Here is a 20,998-nt window from a genome sequence, read left to right as displayed (position 1 = left end):
TAATTTATGACAGTCCGGTGTGAGATAAAAGAGTAATAAAGTGCAGGGCTGATGTATTTTGATCGTGGGAGATCAAGAGTTCAGAAGTCTGATTGCTTGGGGGAAGAAGCTATCATGGAGTCGGCTGGTGCGGGTCCTGATGCTGCGATACCGCCTACCTGATGGTAGCAGTGAGAGCAGCCCATGGCTCGGGTGGCTGGAGTCTCTGATGATCCTCCGAGCTTTTTTCACACACCGCCTTGTATATATTTCCTGGAGGGAGGGAAGCTCACCTCCAATGATGTGTTTGGCAGTTCGCACCACCCTTTGCAGTGCTTTGCGGTTGTGGGCAGTGCTATTGCCGTACCAGGCGGAGATGCAGCCAGTCAGGATGCTCTCCACAGTGCAGGTGTAGAACCGTGTGAGGATGTGGCGGTTCATTCCAAACTTCCTCAGCCGTCTCAGGAAGAAGAGGCGCTGATGAGCCTTCTTCACAACGACTTCAGTGTGGACGGACCATGTGAGTTCCTCAGTGATGTGGACACCCAGGAACTTGAAGCTGCTGACTCTCTCCACTGGTGCTCCATTGATGGTGATTGGACTGTGTTCTCTGTCTTTTCTCCTGAAGTCCACCACAAGCTCCTTTGTCTTACTGACGTTGAGGGAGAGGTTGTGCTCCTGACACCAGTGTGTCAGAGTGTGCACCTCCTCTCTGTAGGCTGTTTCATCATTGTCAGTGATCAGACCTACCACCGTCGTGTCATCAGCAAACTTAATGATGGCATTGGAGTTATGTGTTGCCACACAGTCATGTGTGTACAGGGAATACAGTAGTGGGCTGAGAACACAGCCCTGCGGGGCTCCAGTGTTGAGGGTCAGTGATGAGGAGATGTTGCTGCCTATTCTAACCACCTGGCGTCTGCTTGACAGGAAGTCCAGGATCCAGCTGCACAGCGAGCTGTTTAAGCCCAGAGCCCGGAGTTTCTCATCAAGCTTGGAGGGCACTATGGTGTTGAATGCTGAGCTGTAGTCTACAAACAACATTCTCACATAAGTGTTCTTTTTTTCCAGGTGGGAGAGAGCAGTGTGTATTGTAGATGCAATGGCATCATCAGTGGAATGGTTGTTGCGGTAAGCAAACTGCAGCGGGTCAAGATTGAGTGGTAATACAGAGCAGATGTAATCTCTGATTAGTCTCTCAAAACATTTGCTGATGATGGGGGTCAGAGCAACAGGACGCCAGTCATTTAAACAAGTTATTTTCGATTGTTTTGGAACAGGCACAATGGTGGATGTTTTAAAGCATGTGGGGACTACAGACAAAGAGAGGGAAAGGTTGAAAATGTCCGTAAAAACACCAGCCAGCTGGTTCGCGCACGCTCTGACGACGCGGCCCGGAATGCCGTCTGGACCCGCGGCTTTGCGGATATTCACCCGTCGGAAGGATCGGGTTACATCCGCTACAGAGACGGAGAGTGAACTAACCTCTGTAGCTTCGGCCGTGAGAGCTCTCTCCGCGAGGGCGGTGTTAGTTCCCTCGAAACGAGCATAAAAAGTATTTAGCTCATCCGGTAGAGAGGCAGCGGTGTTCATGGCGGAGTTTTTATTCCCTTTAAAGTCCGTGATGATGTTAATTCCCTGCCACATGCTTCTAGAGTTGGTGGTGTTAAACTGTCCTTCAATCTTGCTCCTGTACTGGCGTTTTGCTGTTTTGATAGTTTTTCGGAGGGCATAACTGGCTTGTTTATGCTCCTCCGCGTTCCTGGAATTAAAAGCGGAGGTCCACACATTAAGTGCCGCGCGAACATCGCTGTTGATCCACGGCTTCTGATTCGGATAGATTCGCACAGTTCTGGTCGGAATCACTTCCTCTACACACGTTCTGATGAAACACATTACGCTATCAGCGTAAAGCTCGATGTCGTCATCAGAGGCGGACCGGAACATCTCCCAGTCCGTGCTATCAAAACAGTCTTGTAGCGTAGAGTCTGATTGGTCCGACCAGCACTGGATCGTTCTGAGGGTGGGTGCTTCCTGTTTCAATTTCTGCCTGTAAGCGGGCAGAAGCAGAATGGAAGAGTGGTCCGATTTGCCAAATGGTGGGCGGGGGAGGGATTTGTAGCCATCCCGGAACGGAGAGTAGCAATGGTCCAAAACCCGGTCCCCTCGTGTGTTGAAACTAATGTGCTGGTGATATTTTGGTGCGACTGATTTTAAACTGGCTTTATTAAAGTCCCCGGTCACAATGAACGCGGCCTCAGGGTGCGCGGTTTCCTGCTCACTTATACTCCCATACAGTTCCTTGATTGCCCGGTCTGTGTCAGCTTGTGGGGGGATGTACACAGCAGTGATAATGACCGCTGTGAATTCCCTCGGTAGCCAGAATGGTCGACACAGAAGCATAAGAAATTCCAGATCAGGAGAACAGAAAGACTTGATGGAATGTACATTCCTCTGATCACACCAGGATTTGTTGATCATAAAACATACACCACCTCCTCTAGTTTTACCTGAGAGGTCTTTCGCTCTGTCCGCTCGGAGCATGGAGAACCCCGCGGGTTCAATGGCTGAGTCTGGAATCTCCGCAGACATCCAAGTTTCCGTAAGGCAGATAATGCAGCAGTCCCTCATCTCTCATTGGAAAGAGATCCGCGCTTTCAGCTCGCAGAGCTTGTTATCCAGAGACTGAACATTTGCCAGTAGAATAGTGGGTAGCGGGGGTCGATTTGCGTGGCGTCTTACTCTGATGAGAACGCCGGCTCTGTTTCCCCTTTTCCTCCTGCGTTTCCGCGGCCATGCTGCCCAGACAAAGGGCTCCGCTTGCGTGTTTGTAAACAGCGGGTCGGCATTGAGGAATGTGAAGTCCGGTTTTCGGTGTGAGATCGCTGAACCAATGTCCAAAAGTGTTTGTCTGTCGTAGACAATGCTGCATATGTGCTGCTAGGTGTCAATGCAACATAAACACGAATGTTACTGAGTGCACCTTTAAACTCAAGCATTTAAGGCTGTATAGATTTTCAAGGTCTCCATCTTCAATTTTTTATGTGGTATGGGACACCCCAGAGTGACTGATTGTTCACAGTAGCTAAAGTTCAAGCTCTTTGGGCTGGGTAGAGAAATAGATCTACAGGCATTTACCTCAACATCCCTGCCAGACTCAGAACCTTTACCAACCCACTGCCGTTAACACTACATCACCCGGCGAGTGTCAGAGGAAGTAGGGCTCCTTGCTGAGAGAAAATCACCTTGAAGGAGAGCTGTGGAGTTCACAGGAGATAAATCCTGTTGTGAGGGAACCTGACTCACAGCTGGAGTCCACCAGTAATGGGCTCCTTTCTGCTCCAGGAGATTAGTAGATCCGGGTGGCGTGGAATGTCCTAGCTGCTATGTAGGAAATTCACATGAAAGATGTGATTGGTTTTGTTGTAGCCCATGCACATTCGACACCACTCGCAGTGTAAACAATGATTTTGACCTAATAAATTGAAATTCTTGTCTGATAATCAACTCTCCTACTTGGTGTTTTGTTCAGTTTGAATCTGTTTCAGCCATGTTCTCCTGATTCAACAGCTGAGCTGCTCTCTTTTAACCCTTGAGTTGCCACATTTACATTTTGCTGCATTTGTGGGGGCATTCACACAGAACGTGCTCCTGCGTCTGTCTGCACTGTTTTCCATTTGTTTTTTATGTGTAAATACGCGCTAGACAGATGTCTTGACCGTTGCACCACATCTTGCAGTTTTTACAGTGCCTCACGAAAAAGCGGCACGTTTTTTAGACACCGTGTCAAGTTAAAAAGAGCTTCAACTGATAAAAACGCATCTTGAGACACCTGTGTCCTCTCTCTGTTGTGCTGTGTGTGGTTTTCTTTTTGTCCTTTTTTTTTTTTTTTTTTTTTGCGTAAAACGCATTCGGTTTGATCAGCCTCTTTGTCTGGAATTTGCCCATTATTTTCCCATGGACTGTGAGAACATTATGAGTTAAATTTAATGGGAATGGAAAATGGGTCACAAGATATACATTTTTACAGTTACAACAAAAATAATTATTACATAATTTCACAAACACTGGAGCAGGTTTGAATCTACACTTCTTTAGTACAGAAAAACTAAAGGAAATTGAAGTGAGACATCTGAGGTGTGACTGTGAAACAGAGCTGGTTTATTTTACCACTTCATCAACACTTCTGAATTTACAAGCATCACAGCAGGCAACACAGATATGGGATCCACATAAACCAACACAGATGGACGGGCTGCTTACCTGTTCTGTGCTCCATGACTAGACACAATAATGTATTTAGCCAGATTTAGGAGGCATTTACATTTGGTGACTTCATTTGTTTTCACTGATCGGACAGCTATCTGAAATGTAAATGTCCGCCAGTATGTTTAGGAGGTGGTTTGAGATGCAAACAAGACACGACTCAGGCAAGTGTAAATGCATCTGGTTGTTCAGACCACATACAATAAGTATTAGATAGATAAATAGATAGACAGACAGACAGACAGACAGACAGATGGACAAACTTTTAGCCAGTTTTAACATACTGTAAATGTAAGTCTAATAGATTTTTATTTTATATTTGATCATCTGTTACGGGATAACCATAAGCTGGATCAGTAAGAAAAATCATAGCAACCCAAGTCAGAAATGTCTGAAGGGCTGTACCAAATTTGGTGGATGTAGCTTTAAAGCTCTAAGAGGAGTTACAAATGAAAATGTAGGTCTTGGTTTAGGGATTTAAAAAAAAAACAAACCTTATAAGCGTACAGTGTAGAACAGTATGTTGCCAACATAAATAGGCCCTTATATAGCAGTAAAGGCTCTGCACTTGATGGCTCACCCCAATGCTGGTCAGGCCCCCAAAGGACTTCAACTTGACACATGAAAACTCTGTCCCTGCCCTTCCTCTGACCACTGCAGTTCTGCCCCTGGGCAAAGCACTTAACCCTCAGTCACCCACCATCATACTATATTATGCCAACATCACTAGCACTCTAGCTAACACTTGCACATACTCAGCTGTCTCTGGACAAATAAATGTTGAATTTATTGGATGAATTTTAACATTTGGAGCTGTTAGCTGAAGACTTAAGAATTTCAGATAGACAATAGGAAGTGTAAATCTAAAACTGTCTCCTTTATGCAGTGGGACACATACAAATGGAAACAATACACAACCAAATGATGACTTCCTAATATACTATAAATAATATAATAAAATTAACCCCCATGGACACAGTAAAGACAACATTGTTTATTATAATAAGCAAATTTAAGCTCTGTAAAAGCCATTTCATAAAAGGAATGGCAAAACGTTTCCCGAACACTCCCACTGACCATTGGTCAAAAAAACAGGTAATCCCGCCCCAAACTCACTCCATTGGTTGAGCCAATATTGCTATGTCGGGCAAGTCGAGATGATCGAACAACCTGAGTAATGATCTGATAGCACCACAGAGCCACAGATTTTGCACTTTTCTGGGGATCAACCAAAGACTGGCTTATAACGAACTTATAGTTGTCTCTGCAAAGGAGAAAGTGTTTTAACATCTGAAAAATTACAAACATCCCCTTTAACCAATTCATAAGGACAAAATTTGTGTTTTGCAAGGGATTGTATAAAGAAAAACTGTTGTTTCAAAGATAAATCTACCATTAGGCATTTGACAGCATTCCTGTTATCCCAATCTTTTGTTTACTCTGTGGGTTGCCGTTAAATAAAAGCCACTGTGAGGTGTCGATAGAGCAATCTTTTTTGATGTTGGTGTGCATGTGTGTTTCACCGTTTTAGTCACCTTGCTGTTTGGGCTGCTTTATTCAATTCCATATATTCATTAGGGACTGACAATGTAGAGGGGGAAACTAAGGCAAGTGTGTTATTACCACTGGGATGTTCAAAGGGGAAACACAAAGACTGTTTCCTGCCCGGCACCTGTAGTATACAGTGCACTTCTATCTGTGAATGCCCAGGAGAGACAAAGCATTTCTCTCAGACAGACCATAGCAAAGATTTCTGTAGCTTCCGATCATTTTAATACATATACACCGATCAGCCACAACATTAAAATCAGCTGCCTAATATTGTGTAGGTCCCCCTGGTGCCACCAAAACAGCACCAACCCACATATCAGAACAGCATTCTGAGATTATATTCTTCTCACCACAATTGTACAGAGTGGTTATCTGAGTTACCGTAGACTTTGTCAGTTCGAACCAATCTGGCCATTCTCTGTTGACCTCTCTCATCAACAAGGCATTTCTGTCCACTGAACTGCCATTCACTGGATGTTTTCAATGGGGTTAAGATCCATTGCACTCTTTTCCAGTTATCTGTTGTCCAATGTCTGAGTTTCTTTGCTCACTCTAACCTTTTCTTTTTGTTTTTCTGTTTCAAAAATGGCTTTCCTTTGCAATTCTTCCCATAAGGCCTGCACCCCTGAGTCTTCTCTTTACTGTTGTACATGAAACTGGTGTTGAGCGTGTAGAATTTAATGAAGCTGACAGCTGAGGACATGTGAAGCATCTATTTCTCAAACTAGAGACTATGATGTACTTGTCCAGTATGGTTCCATTCACACAGCACAGCTTTGCCGAGAATGCGGTTGTGATACCTGAAAATTTACGGGTCTAAGTTCAGTTATAGAATGCAGTTGTAACTCTCATAAATAACCGAATGTGTGTAACCGTAACCATATTGAGCACTCAAAACAGGTCTGCCAACCATATCCTGCTGCTGTGTGAACATGGCCTTGGTGTTCTATTTGAGATGATACAACACTTTAAAAATTCATACCAAATTCATCTGTGCATGCTAACACTGCAAAACATCATACATCACCATCTCAGTAACATCTTGTGTTGTGGATTTAGCATATATCTGTGGCTAAACTGCAATGGAGTGATGTGAAGCCAATCTTACCAAGGGGATTTGTCAGAACATTCAAGTGCCAATTTCAAGCTAGTCAGACATTCTACTCTTGTTTTTTCACTTTGAACTTCACAACATTCCTGTCTTGGCCTTCAGTACAGCACGCAGTGAGGATTTTCACCCAAGACCTCTTTTCCATCAGAATTAAAGCACAAACTCTACATCAAATTCTGCACCAAAGGCTGTCAGGCCTGTCACATTCTGAGGTTTTATCAATTCTAGGCTTTGCTAAACATATAGTAGCAGGAATTTTCAGAGAGGGAGAGGAAACAAACGAGTCTACACTTCATCCTGAACACATCTGCAGTACTGGCTAATGTTATTAATATGCTAACAGCCAGCAAGCAGGGGACAAATCTATCACTCTTTTTTCCTCAGGAGATGAAAGAGAAATTGTGCATCTTTTCCATGTGGAATTGTCTGAGAACAGATTCAGTTTAGACTCAAAAGCTTTTGCTCAAGGTAACTGCAACAGACTGTGGCTATGTTTGGAATGGAAAACTAGCATACTGCTTAGGCCAAGCGCACAATACAAGACAGAAACTCATTGCCCAGTGCAAATTTAGACTTACTTACCCTCGTACTGTATCTACACAAGAGTTGATTCTTATTCTTATCTGAATACTATGTATACATTCTGGATGAAGCCTAGCAACAATCACTTTATCTAAGCCTGTTAGTCCAGTACGATTTCAATCAGACTGAAGCATTTACATTAAAACTTAGCTTTCTGTCGAACTGAAACAATAATTAGTCTTTTAAATGTTCTAAGTGCATGCAAATGTACTGACTAAAAGAGCACTGTGATGGCAACACACTTTAAGCTGGCTATGATCTGATGCAACAAAGTTGCACAGAGTGTGAATGCACCTTCAAAAGCTGATTTGTCAAATGAGGCAAATTGCATCATGAGACAGTATCTGGTATGGGCAGGTTATCTGCTGGCCTGACAAAAGGATTATATTGAAGGCAAATGTGGCAACTAGCAAAAGTTGTGTGAAGACAGCACCTTACAAATGTTTTGAATGCTGTAACATCACCCCACACTCTGTGAATATTTGTATTATTTGAGACAAAAGTGTTAAGTTAAGGATGGCTACCGCGATAAAGCTAGCAGTGACACATAGTGTGTGTTTGGAACGTCACCTCCGTCAGCTTAAAAATGGTGAATGCTTTTGTGTAGTAAAATTTTTGTAAAGACAATATTACACTTTATACACTAAATAATCGACTGTATATTGTAAGTGCACAGTGCATCATTTGAGACAGCTAAAATATTTTGCTCAAGGTAACTGTGAAAGACTGCAGATGTGAAGAGAGAGAGAGAGAGAGAGAGAGAGAGAGAGAGAGAGAGAGAGAGTAAAAATAAATAAAAGTTCTATGAGTGCAGGGGGGCACTCAGCACATTTTCAAGGTTACAGTCCTTGCTGTCACATAAAGATATAAAGTTTATGAGCTTTAAAATTTCCTTTGTGCTATAAATGTGGACTCAATGGATGTGTAAAAAAGGCAGCTTTTCAAGCCCCGAGGGCAGAAAACCCATCACTTATGTCCGGTACTGTGGAATTCAAGAAGACCTTTCACCCCAACGCCGATTTTATGGAAATGGAGACATTCCATTGCGAAATATCATCGCACAAAAGCACATGTGAAGATCATAGGAGCATAGCTCAGGTTATGATTGTTCTTACTCAAGTGTGGTGGAGTATGACTGTTTGACACCATGTTGGGTAGAAAGAGGAACATTTTTTGAATTGTATGTTTTGCAAATGTGAGCAACTTTACATTTGAGTTTGCACCACACATTTGCATTTAAGCATTTAAAAACACCTCTGAATTTAAATATTAAAGGAATATTCTGGGTTCAATACAAGTTAAGATCAATCGACAGCATTTGTGGCATAATGTTGATTAACACACACACACACACACAAATATATTTTGACTCATCCCTCCTTTTCTTAAAAAAAAGAAAGCAGCAAACATCGAGGTTACAGTGAACTACTTTCAAAGGAAGTGAATTTGGCAAATTTTTGGAGGGTTTATTGGTTTAAATTGGCGTTTTGTAGTCATTTTAGGCTTTGTTGACAATGTTGTCATGGCAACAAAGTTGTAAAATTGGATATAACTTTACACAGAAAAGGATAGTAAGTGATTTTATTACACTAAAATCATGTTAACACACATATTGTGTACGTCTTGTGGCTATACTTTTGAAACAGTGAGTATTTTGACGTTTACGGATTGGCCCCACCCTTACAAAAAATCTAGAGTTCTGGGAAACTAGCCACAAACTTGCCACAAATTTGTCACTCATTATTTTCACATGCAAATGAGCTTGTAAATGGCCACAAATGTTTGCCAGAAGTTTGCAGCTCTTCACCAGTAGTGGTGAACTTGCAGCAAACCTTTGGCAAACAAATCAACATTATGTAACTAATGCTGTCGATTGAGTTCAACATGTATTGAACCTGGAATATTCTTTGAAATATCTATGAATTGCATCTTCTCACAAATGGTTAATTAGTTAATGGTGATTTGTGTTACTTAAGGCTGAACTGTGTGATCTGGACAATGACAGACAGGGGGAGTATTCGAGAAACTTGTTTGAAAACAATAATTATTTTTGCAATTACATTTGGTGGTGCTAGTGGCAAAGAAATTACACCTTAAAAGGGTTTCCTATAGATTCCTAAAATTTCACAAAATGTTCATTTTTGTCTCATATTTTACATTGTGTTGAATTTTACAGCAGTATATGGCTTAATGCTTTTAAAATATGGTAAAAGTGACTCATTGAAAAACAAATATCAGCAACTGGATTGCTACTGATCGCATTGTTAAAATATTGATTATTGTTATTGGCCTCAAATTTCTTATGCAGTGCACCTCTTATTTTGTACCAAGTGTTTACTGAACCGAAACAAATCCGTGACCACAGAAATACAAACTGAACCGTGAGAAATCTGAATTGTTACATCCAAGAACATATGCAACAGATCAAGAACATCTCCACAATGAAATCAGCCAATTGCGTGTAAAATGTATGTTCTTTCCTGTATGTATGAGTGTGCATGGGCGTTTTCAGGGAAGTTAATTAAATGTGTGACTCTCTTTTGTCTTCAATGCTGTTATCTTCTCTCCCGTTCTTTGCCATCTTTGTTAAGTTATTCATTTCACATGTCTACACTCAGTCAGTCTGACACCAGCACACTCTATCTGAATAATAATAAAAATGATATAATGTCCTTATCGGGGCCACTGATCTAAATATAATCTGTGTGAGAAGGTCCAAAACAAGAGAAGATAAGTGATCATACTGAAAAATACACTAGCACAAACTCAAACACACACACACACACACACACACACACACATCCACACAGCCAAAATCTCTTTATTCTCTTTTATTTTGTCTCTAGAGAGCCACAGTGGTCACTTAAAGGCAAGCTCCATTCCTCAATGACAAAAGAAATCTCCACACAATCGACAGGAGGGGAATGCAAAGAAAAAGTTGCAAAAGAACACACTTTGGTCCAAAAGATGCTCTCTTTGATTTGTTTCTCCAAACAAAATAAAATAAAATATACAAGTACTTTATCACTGTTAGTTTGCGGCTCAAGTATCTGTAAGACTGTTTACTTGGCTTTATTAACATAGAAACCAAAGGGACCCACTTTATATTAGGGGGCCTTAACTACTATGTACTTAACCATTTAATACAATGTACTTATTATGTACATACATGTTGATGCATTGTAATTACATTTAAAGTATCTGCATTTAATTACATTTTAGTTACACTGTTAACTTCACCCCTAACCCAACCCTTACCCCGTACCTCAAACTCAGTAGCAGCAAATGTGGATATTTTGCAGAACAACATGTAGTTACACAGTAAATACATAGTCTTGTATGTATTTAATGTTAGTACATAGTAGTTAAGGCCACCTAATATAAAGTGTGACCAACCAAATTTCCATCTCCTCAAATGTTTCAAGCCAATCACATTAAAGGGAAAGTTTATCCAAAATGGAAAGCTGTCTTCATTTATTAACCCTCATGTCATTTCAAACACCTATGACTTTCTTCCATGGAACACAAAATGAGATTTAAAAAATGACAAAGAAGTACGATAAAAGTGTTCAGACAGATCTAACTGTTTAGGTAGAAATCGGTCTGTGCTAACCAAAAGTCGAATCACTGCACTACAGCGGCTGAGGCTGGAACTGTTGTTGAACATATGGGGCACATGTGAGCTCCAGTTACCAAATGATGGAAAGCGAATTGTATTTTAAGTTCTAAATGACTTAATACAGTCAACAGTAATGTGTATTTTAACTCCACCCCCTAACCCAAACCCCAACCATAAACCTAACAGTCAGTGGAGCGAAGATCCAACCTCAGAATTACGCTCCCTAGTTTGTGTGAATGCTATTACTTCCTAGTTTCCTCAAGACAAAAACCAGTGTCTCGGAGGTTGTATTAGTAGCACTAGAGGGAAATGTCTTCATGCTTGAATTGTTGCAAAAATGTCTGATGGTGGATGACACTTGACATTAATTCTTGGGTTTAATTCCATCGTACATTAACTTACTGAAACTTGTTGATTTCCCCTGTGATCATGCTGACAAGGTTGTCCATACGGCTTGAGCACTGTATTCCAACCAAATCGATTGCTTTGTGAGGAAAATTTGCCAAAATTTATGTCATGAAATTTAAGAAATCGTAAAAACATTTTTACTTCGCTGTAGAACCATTCTGGCATGACACATCTTCAGGTGCCATATAAGGCGCAATATATTTACACATGCGACACAAGACGCATTGGGATTTCAGAGTTGCATACAGTGGAAGGGAAGATTTTTACATTGCAGTTCTTACAAAAAGCTATCGCTTCATTCCACAAATTGATCGAAAGTGTCCCTAACCATTCATTTTTGTTTTCATGGAAAAGAGCAGTGTAAGAAATCTGCCTAACATCTTGTTTATTGTTCTACAAAAGAACGAAAGTTATACTGAGTTTGTAACGATAAAAGACCAAAGTGATGTATTACAAAAATACACGGGGTACATTTTGATTTTATGAAGACGCATGAAAGATCGCAAGAAAGTGCATGAAAAGAAGCAATGGCCACATCGGTATGTGCTGTGAGGTAGAAGGCAGAAAACATCTTCTAGCGCTACCTCTTGCTCTTTTCTAGCTCGTTCTCTCTATCTGTCCCAGATTCTAATACCTCCAGGAGTGAGAGCTGATATCTGCTCTGCGGACTAATAATGTAAATCATGAATGCTCAGTTATGACAAGTGCATGGAGAGCAATTCTAAACCAGACTACAGTGGAACAAAACATCCCCTATGTGTTCCTCACAGGAGAGACTTGTTCCATACCTACCACCCCAAACCGACATATTTTATTTACTTTGAAACAGGACCAAGACCAAGATTGAGATGCAGCATAAAATGTAAATGTAAAAGTCCACCTTCCAAGTGATCTCCATTGTAATAATCCTTGCGTATGCATGCTAACATGCGGTTCACCTGAAGGTGAGGATGATGAATACATCCATAAGTTCATTTATTACAGCCATAATTAAATACACATACTGTATTCTCAAAACATGAATGATGTAGCACATGCATCTGAACAGTTAAACGTGCACGGCTGCAATACATAAAAGCTTGCAGCAGGTTTTGGACATAAACTAGGCTGTGGTGTCCATATAAATCATTGTGCTTTCACGCTTCCATTCACCACAAATGTCAAATAACACAATCTTCACTTCATCATGTGGAGAAACAGTAATTGCCTTTTAGCAGAAAGTATTACATTAAGCCAACTGTGCTTATCTAGCACGAAACTGAAATCAAACAACTGCAATATGTTCTACAAATGTATTCCAGTCAAACACTTTAGGAGTGTCCCAAAGTGCAAACTTCTGCACTATTCTATGCCATTTTATAGTGTAAGCAGTGCGAGCAGTATGTTAACACTGAAAATGCAGCAAAAAGAAGTGTACTTTAAGTACCCTAGCTGGGTATTTTAAGTACCCAGCTAGCAAAACTTCAGTGGATACAGCACCTTACAAATGTGAGTTGAATGCTTTACCATCATCACAAGCTCTGGGAATATGGACATTGTTTAAGGTACAAGTGTTGAACTGAGGTTGGCTAATGCGCTAAAGCTAGCAGCTAGCACTTGAAACGTCACTTCTGTCAGCTGTTAAATGGTGAATGCTTCCGTGTAGTAAAAAAAAAACAAACAAAAAAAAAACCCGTTATGTGTTCAATTTGGGACGATACTACACTTTGAAAGTTCATGCACTACATGGCTGAATGCATAGAATATTTTGTAAATGCATAGTGTATAGTGTGTCGTTTGGGACACAGCTTTTGTAAAATAGGCTAATTACTGGCTCTTTTTGTGTGTGTGTGTGTGTGTGTGTGTATTAGCATGGGAGTTGTGTTTTATACAGACTGATCTCACAATGAAGTTGGCGACAGCAGGTCGAAAATTCCGCTGCTGAAATTGGTCTGTGCTTAGTGAAATTTAAATCACTGCCCCTAGTGGTCGAAAATGCAAGTTTTGTTGAACAAATGGGCATGCGTGAGTTCTAGTTTCTAGGTGAAATGTCCAGAGAGTGGTGCCAAATGTATTTTTTATTTATTTTTTGCACAATTTAGTAACCATATGCCCTAACCCAAACCCCAACCTGAAACCTAACCATCAGTGAAGTGAAAAAAGTAATTTAAGAGTGTAAATACAACCTTTGAATTGCGCTCATCATTGATTATGTGAACGTGACATTAGTTCATCAAATGGAGTTTGGGGCGGAATATCTGTTTTTTCAAATGAAAGGCAGGCTAGGGGAGTGTTTGAGATGCTTGTTTGTTTCTTTATTCCGTTTGGTGACCCTAGTTGCGCAAAAATGACACACTTCACCTTTAAATGGCGAGAAACAAAGTGGTGGGTGTCGGAATTGAAGGATTTGACCACAGAAGGTCAAAATTATTTCTACAGAACTCTGATGTATGACATCACTTCTACTTTAGTTAGCAGGACCGAAATGTGCAGGCCACTGGGCATAATGCCATAATCGCACACCAACATACGGCATTACAGCAAAGTGCCAAGATATGTCCTTAATCATTTAGCAATCTGTCTTCCTCTCATACACACACACACACACACACACACACACACACAAACACACACACACACAAACATGAAAATGTGGAAAGAGAAAGTGCTTTGTCCTTTCCCTCTCTCTGAAACACTCATGCCCTTTTCGACCAAAAAAACATAAAATTTTTATAACAAACATTTTAAACTACAGCCTGGATCTAGGGATTTCTGTAAGCATTCAGTTATTGCCATAGAGTCTATTAACAAAGACCTTTCCTCAAACCCACTCTCGATAGCATTCAATGAAACCTAGAAGAATTAAAAATGTTTCCAGAATAAATGATCGTTAAAATATAGTCTGATGCAACTGAATTAATTAAAAATATTCACAAACAAATGTTTCCACCAAAGCTACAGAATTAACACCACGTACGATGCTGAATTTTTGTAATTCTCTGAAATAGCTTTAATACATGAAATATATATATATATATATATATATATATATATATATATATATATATATATATATATATATATATATATATACAGTTGTGCTCAAAAGTTTGCATACCCTTGGAGAATTGGTAATATACACTACTGGTCAAAAGTTTTGAAACACTTACTCATTCTTTATTTTTTATATATATATATATATATATATATATATATATATATATATATATATATATATATATATATATATATTATTTTTTTTTTTTTTTTTCACATTTTAGAATAATAGTAAAGTCATTAAAACTATGGAATAACATAAATGGAACTATGGGAATTATGTCGTGACTAAACAAAATCCAAAATAAATCAAAACTGTGTTATATTTTAGCATCTTCAAAGTAGTCACCCTTTGCCTAGAATTTTCAGAAATATACTCTTGACATTTTCTCAACCAACTTCTTGAGGTATCACCCTGGGATGCTTTTTAAACAGTATTCAAGGAGTTCCCATCTATATGCTGTGCACTTATTGGCTGCTTTTCTTTATTATTTGGTCCAAGTCATCAATTTCAAAAACTTTTTTTTAATTACATTTTAGATTTATAATGAAATAAATTAATATGGTGGCACAATTATATTTTTGTCTACAAAACTAATTTCAAACATATAAGCATACGCCTTCAGATCAAAAGATTTTTAAGATCATGAGAAACACTTCGGTCAAGTGTTTCAAAACATTTGATCGGTAGAGTATGTACCATTTTTAAAGAAAACATGAGTGAGCAGGCAAAACACATTTCTTTTATTTCTTATGGGATTCATATTCAACTGTAGGTTATAACAGAATGACACAATCATAAAACAAAACATGGCAACAAAGAAAAAAATGAAATGACCCCTGTTCAAAAGTCTGCATACCCTTAGTTCTTAATACTGTGTATTGCCCCCTTTAGCATCAGTGACAGCATGCAGTCTTTTGTAATAGTTGTCTATGAGGCCCCAAATTCTTGAAGGTGGTACAGCTGCCCATTCGTCTTGGCAAAATGCCTCCAGGTCATGCAAAGTCTATGGTCATCTTGCATGAACTGCACATTTGAGATCTCCCCAGAGTGGCTCGATGATATTAAGGTCAGGAGACTGTGATGGCCACTCCAGAACCTTCACCTTTTTCTGCTGTAACCACTGGAGGGTCAACTTGGCCTTGTGCTTAGGGTCATTGTCATGCTGGAAAGTCCAAGAGCATCCCATGCGCAGCTTTCGTGCAGAAGAATGCAAATTCTCTGCCAGTATTTTCTGATAACATGCTGCATTCATCTTGCCATCAATTTTCACAAGATTCCCCGTGCCTTTAGAGCTCACACATCCCCAAAACATCAGCGAGCCACCCATGATTCACAGTGGGGATGGTATTCTTTTCACTTTAGGCCTTGTTGACCCCTCTTCAAACATAGTGCTTATGGTTGTGACCATAAAGCTCTATTTTGGTCTCTTCACTCCAAATTACAGTGTGCCAGAAGCTGTGAGGCATGTCAAGGTGTTGTCAGGCATATTGTAACTGGGCTTTTTTGTGGCATTAGCGCAGTAAAGGCTTCTTTCTGGCAACTCGACCATGCAGCTCATTTTTGTTCAAGTATCGTCGTATTGTGCTCCTTGAAACAACCACACTGTCTTTTTATAGAGCAGCCTGTATTTCTCCTGAGGTTACCTGTGGGTTTTTCTTTGTATCCCAAACAATTCTTCTGGCAGTTTTTTAGTGGCCGAAATCTTTCTTGGTCTACCTGACCTTGGTTTGGTATCAAGAGATCCCCGAATGTTCCACTTCTTAACAAGTGATTGAACAGTACTGACTGGCAGTTTCAAGGCTTTGGATATCTTTTTATATCCTTTTCCATCTTTATAAAGTTCCATTACCTTGTTACGCAGGTCTTTTGACAGTTCTTTTCTGCTCCCCATGGCTCAGTATTTAGCCTGCTCAGTGCATCCACGTGAGAGCTAACAAACTCATTGACTATTTATACACAGACACTAATTGCAATTTTAAAAGCCACAGGTGTGGGAAATTAACCTTTAATTGCCATTTAAACCTGTGTGTGTCACCTTGTGTGTCTGTAACAAGGCCAAACATTCAAGGGTATGTAAACTTTTGATCAGGGCCATTTAGGTGATTTCTGTTATCATTATGATTTAAAAAGGAGCCAAACAACTATGTGATAATAAATGGCTTCATATGATCACTATCCTTAAATAAAAGACAGTTTTTTTTCATGATCAGTCATATTTTCAAAATGCCAAAATTTCACAATTTCTGAAAGGGTATGCAAACTTTTGAGGACAACTGTATATATATATATATATATATATATATATATATATATATATATATATATATATATATATAGATAGATAGATAGATAGATAGATAGATAGATAGATAGATAGATATATTTCATATATATACATACATATTACCAAATTAAACCGATGGATAAAAAAATCTCATGCTGAGGGATATGCTAGCAGCCAATCAGCACTCACCGCGGCAGTGCACACCCTCGTCGTAGCCGTCCTCACAGTCCCACAACCCGTTGCAGAGTTTACTGAAATGAACACACCTTTGTGTGCCGAGACACTGGATGTGATTGACGGGACATCTCACCTTTACCTGCTGGAAGCCTGGAGAAAAGAGAAGGAATAGAAATAGTGGTCGACCAATGTGAGTTTTTGTTGATATTTTGTTGATCTCGAAAGCAGGGTCACCAATGTAACACCCATATATGGGTTTTTATTCCATAAGGGGCACTTTTCATTACTTACCTCAAAAAAGTAAACCTTTTTTTTTCTTTTTCATTTGTTAAAATTCATCACATGTCCGGAGCCAAGATCTGTTCATGCCATAAACCTTCAAGTGGATTTTGAAAAACTCATTTGAAAAATGTACTTGCTCTCTAAAATGCTTGGTGTTATAGTGATGAAAGCAGCATTAGAGATTGATATTTTTTATTTAAAAAATACTAAATAAATAATCAAATTGTACACATATGTAACAGGTAAAGGTTGGGCAAGGAAGAGGCAGGAACTGGCTGAACAATCAACATAAACTTTTAATGCATAAATGAACTTAAACAGTGAACTTAAAAAAATATAAACAGACACACATGCAACGCGGCCACGTGCATCTCTCTCTCTCGAACCGGTGTCTCTGGCCGCCCCTTATCTCGCTGTCCCGCTGATCAGCTGATTCAGCGCCGGCCATGCTCCATCACAGCCCGGCCACGCCCTCCTCCTCATCACAACATAAAATACCACATATTATATAGGGGACATCAAATGAAGACACTTTTAAACATTAGGAAAAAGTAATTTAAAAAAAGAGTTACAATAAAGAAGTTTAAAGCTATTATAATTTGTTCTTTGAGAATAGAAGCTTTATTAATCCTATGTGACAAAAAAGTTCCCCTAATTAAAGAATTGTCCACATAAATAATACAAATTATTGCAAATACACTTAAAATATTATTTAATTACGCAAATACTGTAACACTTTACAATAAGGTTCTATTTGTTATACATTAGTAAATGCATATAAGGTATCATAAACTGACACTGAACAATGTATTACAGAATTTATTAACCATGATTAATGTTAATTTCTACAAATCCTAGTTTTTATTTTAACTTTATAATGCATTTATGTTAACATATACCACTTTTAATGGTAATTTCTTTTTTAGTATATGTTGAAATTAACATTAATCAAGATTAATAAGTGCTGGAAAAGTGTTGTTAATTGTTAGTTCATGTCAACTAATGTAGTCAAGTAGCACTAACAAATACAACCTTATTGTGAAGTGTTACCGCAAAAACATATAATACAATTTAAAGATGGCAAAGCTGTACAAAAAAATAGCTTTTAAATGAACACATATTTTATACAATATTTACCTAAAATAAAATAAAATAAAATAAAAAAAATAAAAAAAGAAATTGAAAAAAATGTGTACTTTCCATTGACAAAGATTTTGGTACCGACTTGTGACTACTTCTTTTGTAATTGTACGTAATGTCCACTTCTCTAAATTGGTCAGTAAGGCACAATTATCAACTCATAATCTCAAAATGGCTAAATATTACCCACTGCCCATTCTGCCTGGCTGATATATATTGTACTATCACAAAAAAATAAAATAAATAATAATAAAAAATTATATATATATATATATATATATTGTACTGTACTGTGCAAAAGTCTTAGGCACATAAGATGCTTCACAAAAACCTTTGTCTTAATATGGTTATTTATATTTTCAGTTTTAGTGTGCCAATAGGAAATATACATTTTAGACTCCCAAACATTTATTTTGCAAACAGAATAGAATAGAAGAACAGGGAGCACTGCAACAGATGGCATTTCCACACAGAGCCCCCCACTGAACATCGAGTCAGTCTAGGATTACAAGAAGAGACAGAAGCAATTGAGACTGCCTAAATAGATAGAAAAACTGTGGCAAATTCTCCAAGAAGCTTGGAACATCCTATCTGCCAACAACCAAGAAAAACTGTGTCCAGGTGTCCCTAGGAGAATTGGTGCTGTTTTGAAGGCAAAGTTGGTCACACTAAATATTGATTTAGCTTTTTTTTATGTTTACTGGACTTTGTATGATGTTATTGATTAAAGACATCCTCACTATGCAACATTTTTCCCAAATGCCTAAAACTTTTGCACAGTACTGAATATATATATATATATATATATATATATATATATATATATATATATATATATATATATATATATATATAACTACCGAACAAAATTAAATAGACCCATTTAAATAAAACAGAACAACAAAACTTTTTAAAAGCATCAATGTTCTTGTTTTCCATTTCTATGCCGCATAAATATATATAAAAGCCACCATAAAACTGTAGCTCACCCCCTTATCCAAATTCATTAGGGCATTGTGTATAAATATGACGAGCAAGGCTATTTTAATATTTAATTCCCTTCACAGTTCCTCCTAAATATGTCTCTTAAGCACATGAGAGTTTAACATGGTGGCAGGCGTCTCTCGTGAATCACTGATTTTGGATTGCCTGACATTTCTAGAGTGTCACAGGGGAGAATAAACCATTGTCAAAACAACAATATTGATCTAGATCCATAACAAGGGCTCTGAAACACTTGGCCTGTGGTCTGTCTGCCTTCTTGACTTTCAATTTCCTTGTCAACGATCACCGGAGTGTTTTTTCTTTTTTTTTTTTTTTTACAGTTTGGGAGAAGGGAAACATATACATGTTTCCCCTTAAAAGGCTTTTCCCAGTGGACCTCTGCTCCACTTTCATAACCCTGGTAAAAAGAGAATATGTAATTCAACAAATAGGAGAATTGTTTAAAAATATCCGAACTCTCTTTCTCTCAGGGCTTCTTTATCTCCAGAGATGTTCAAAAGTATCTAGGCAGCAAAAGTCAAGATGGGACCTGGAAAATATTGGGGGGTGATGTAACCTCATAAATTCAGCACTTTCTATTGTTTTTAGTCTTTTTCAGATGGCTCCAAACATGGCCACCCTCCAATATGACAACATATCAGTAGGGAGGCCTTGCTAAAATACTAATTATGAAGAAGTTCTTAGGAAACAAAGACTGTAAAGGCATGGATGTTGGATTATGAAAGTTTGAGACCTTGGCACAACAGCAATACCACAAGTTACATTACATGCCAATGCCACCCCCACGATTCACCAACAATTTATTCATCAAGCTATAATTTTAAGACACCTGTATGCATGTTTGCATGTGTATGCTTGTCAAAGCTGTTCTAATGTTCTACTATTTAAACTTTTATTATTCTTATTCCTCTGAGATCCCAAATGTCTGTATCTAACTCCTCCTAGAACTTTCAAGCTACATCCACCAAACTCAGCACAGACTATCCTTCAGACTACTTAAAGTAAGACTGCTATATTTTTTTTAACTGATCAGAATTTTTCCAAAATATTCAGTTCATTTGAAAATACCATCTAGATTTTTAGACAGGTAAAATTCAGCCCTTTCTATTTTGCTTATCAAAATTTGCTTCCTCAAATTCAGTGGTTCAAATTTGGTTGGAAATTCAACCATCCACATCTGGGAACTGCAGGAAAAGCAGCAGAGTATGGATGCACAATTTCAACCAGATGCTATTCGTTCTCACCATTAGGTGGTGCAATGCAATCGGGTGTTGACTGCAGTGAATGTAAAACCTGGTGTCACCACACCTTTTGATAGAGATTTTGATAGCTGACAGCTAAATAAAACAGGCTGTGTGTCTAAGAAGTATCTGCATTTTGCGTGCAGATGCGAGGGACATCAAAAGCCTACTTCTAAAATGGACAACTAATATTTCTCTGGCACACATAGGTTGCAGAACCCATGCCTAAGCAGAAGAATGTTGGCATGAAGCCCTGTCTATAGACCTTTCCTTGACTAGTACGGTTTGTGTCACCTGCATTCCTTAGTCTGGT

The 20,998-nt window shown here is 38.8% G+C and overlaps 1 protein-coding gene across 1 annotated transcript in view; it reads right to left on the bottom strand.

The window, feature by feature from the left end:
- Positions 1–20,998, bottom strand: part of LOC127438907 (low-density lipoprotein receptor-related protein 1B-like) — a 326,009-nt gene that overhangs the window by 252,066 nt on the left and 52,945 nt on the right. The window contains exon 3 of the mRNA XM_051694811.1: positions 17,030–17,167. Within this exon, the coding sequence (XP_051550771.1) occupies positions 17,030–17,167 (138 nt within the window). The remainder of the gene's footprint in view (positions 1–17,029; positions 17,168–20,998) is intronic.

The sequence above is a fragment of the Myxocyprinus asiaticus genome, chromosome 50, assembly GCF_019703515.2.
Source record: "Myxocyprinus asiaticus isolate MX2 ecotype Aquarium Trade chromosome 50, UBuf_Myxa_2, whole genome shotgun sequence".
Taxonomy (NCBI): domain Eukaryota; kingdom Metazoa; phylum Chordata; class Actinopteri; order Cypriniformes; family Catostomidae; genus Myxocyprinus; species Myxocyprinus asiaticus.
The sequence above is the reverse complement of the archived record's forward strand: the minus strand, read 5'-3'. Positions and strand labels throughout refer to the sequence as shown.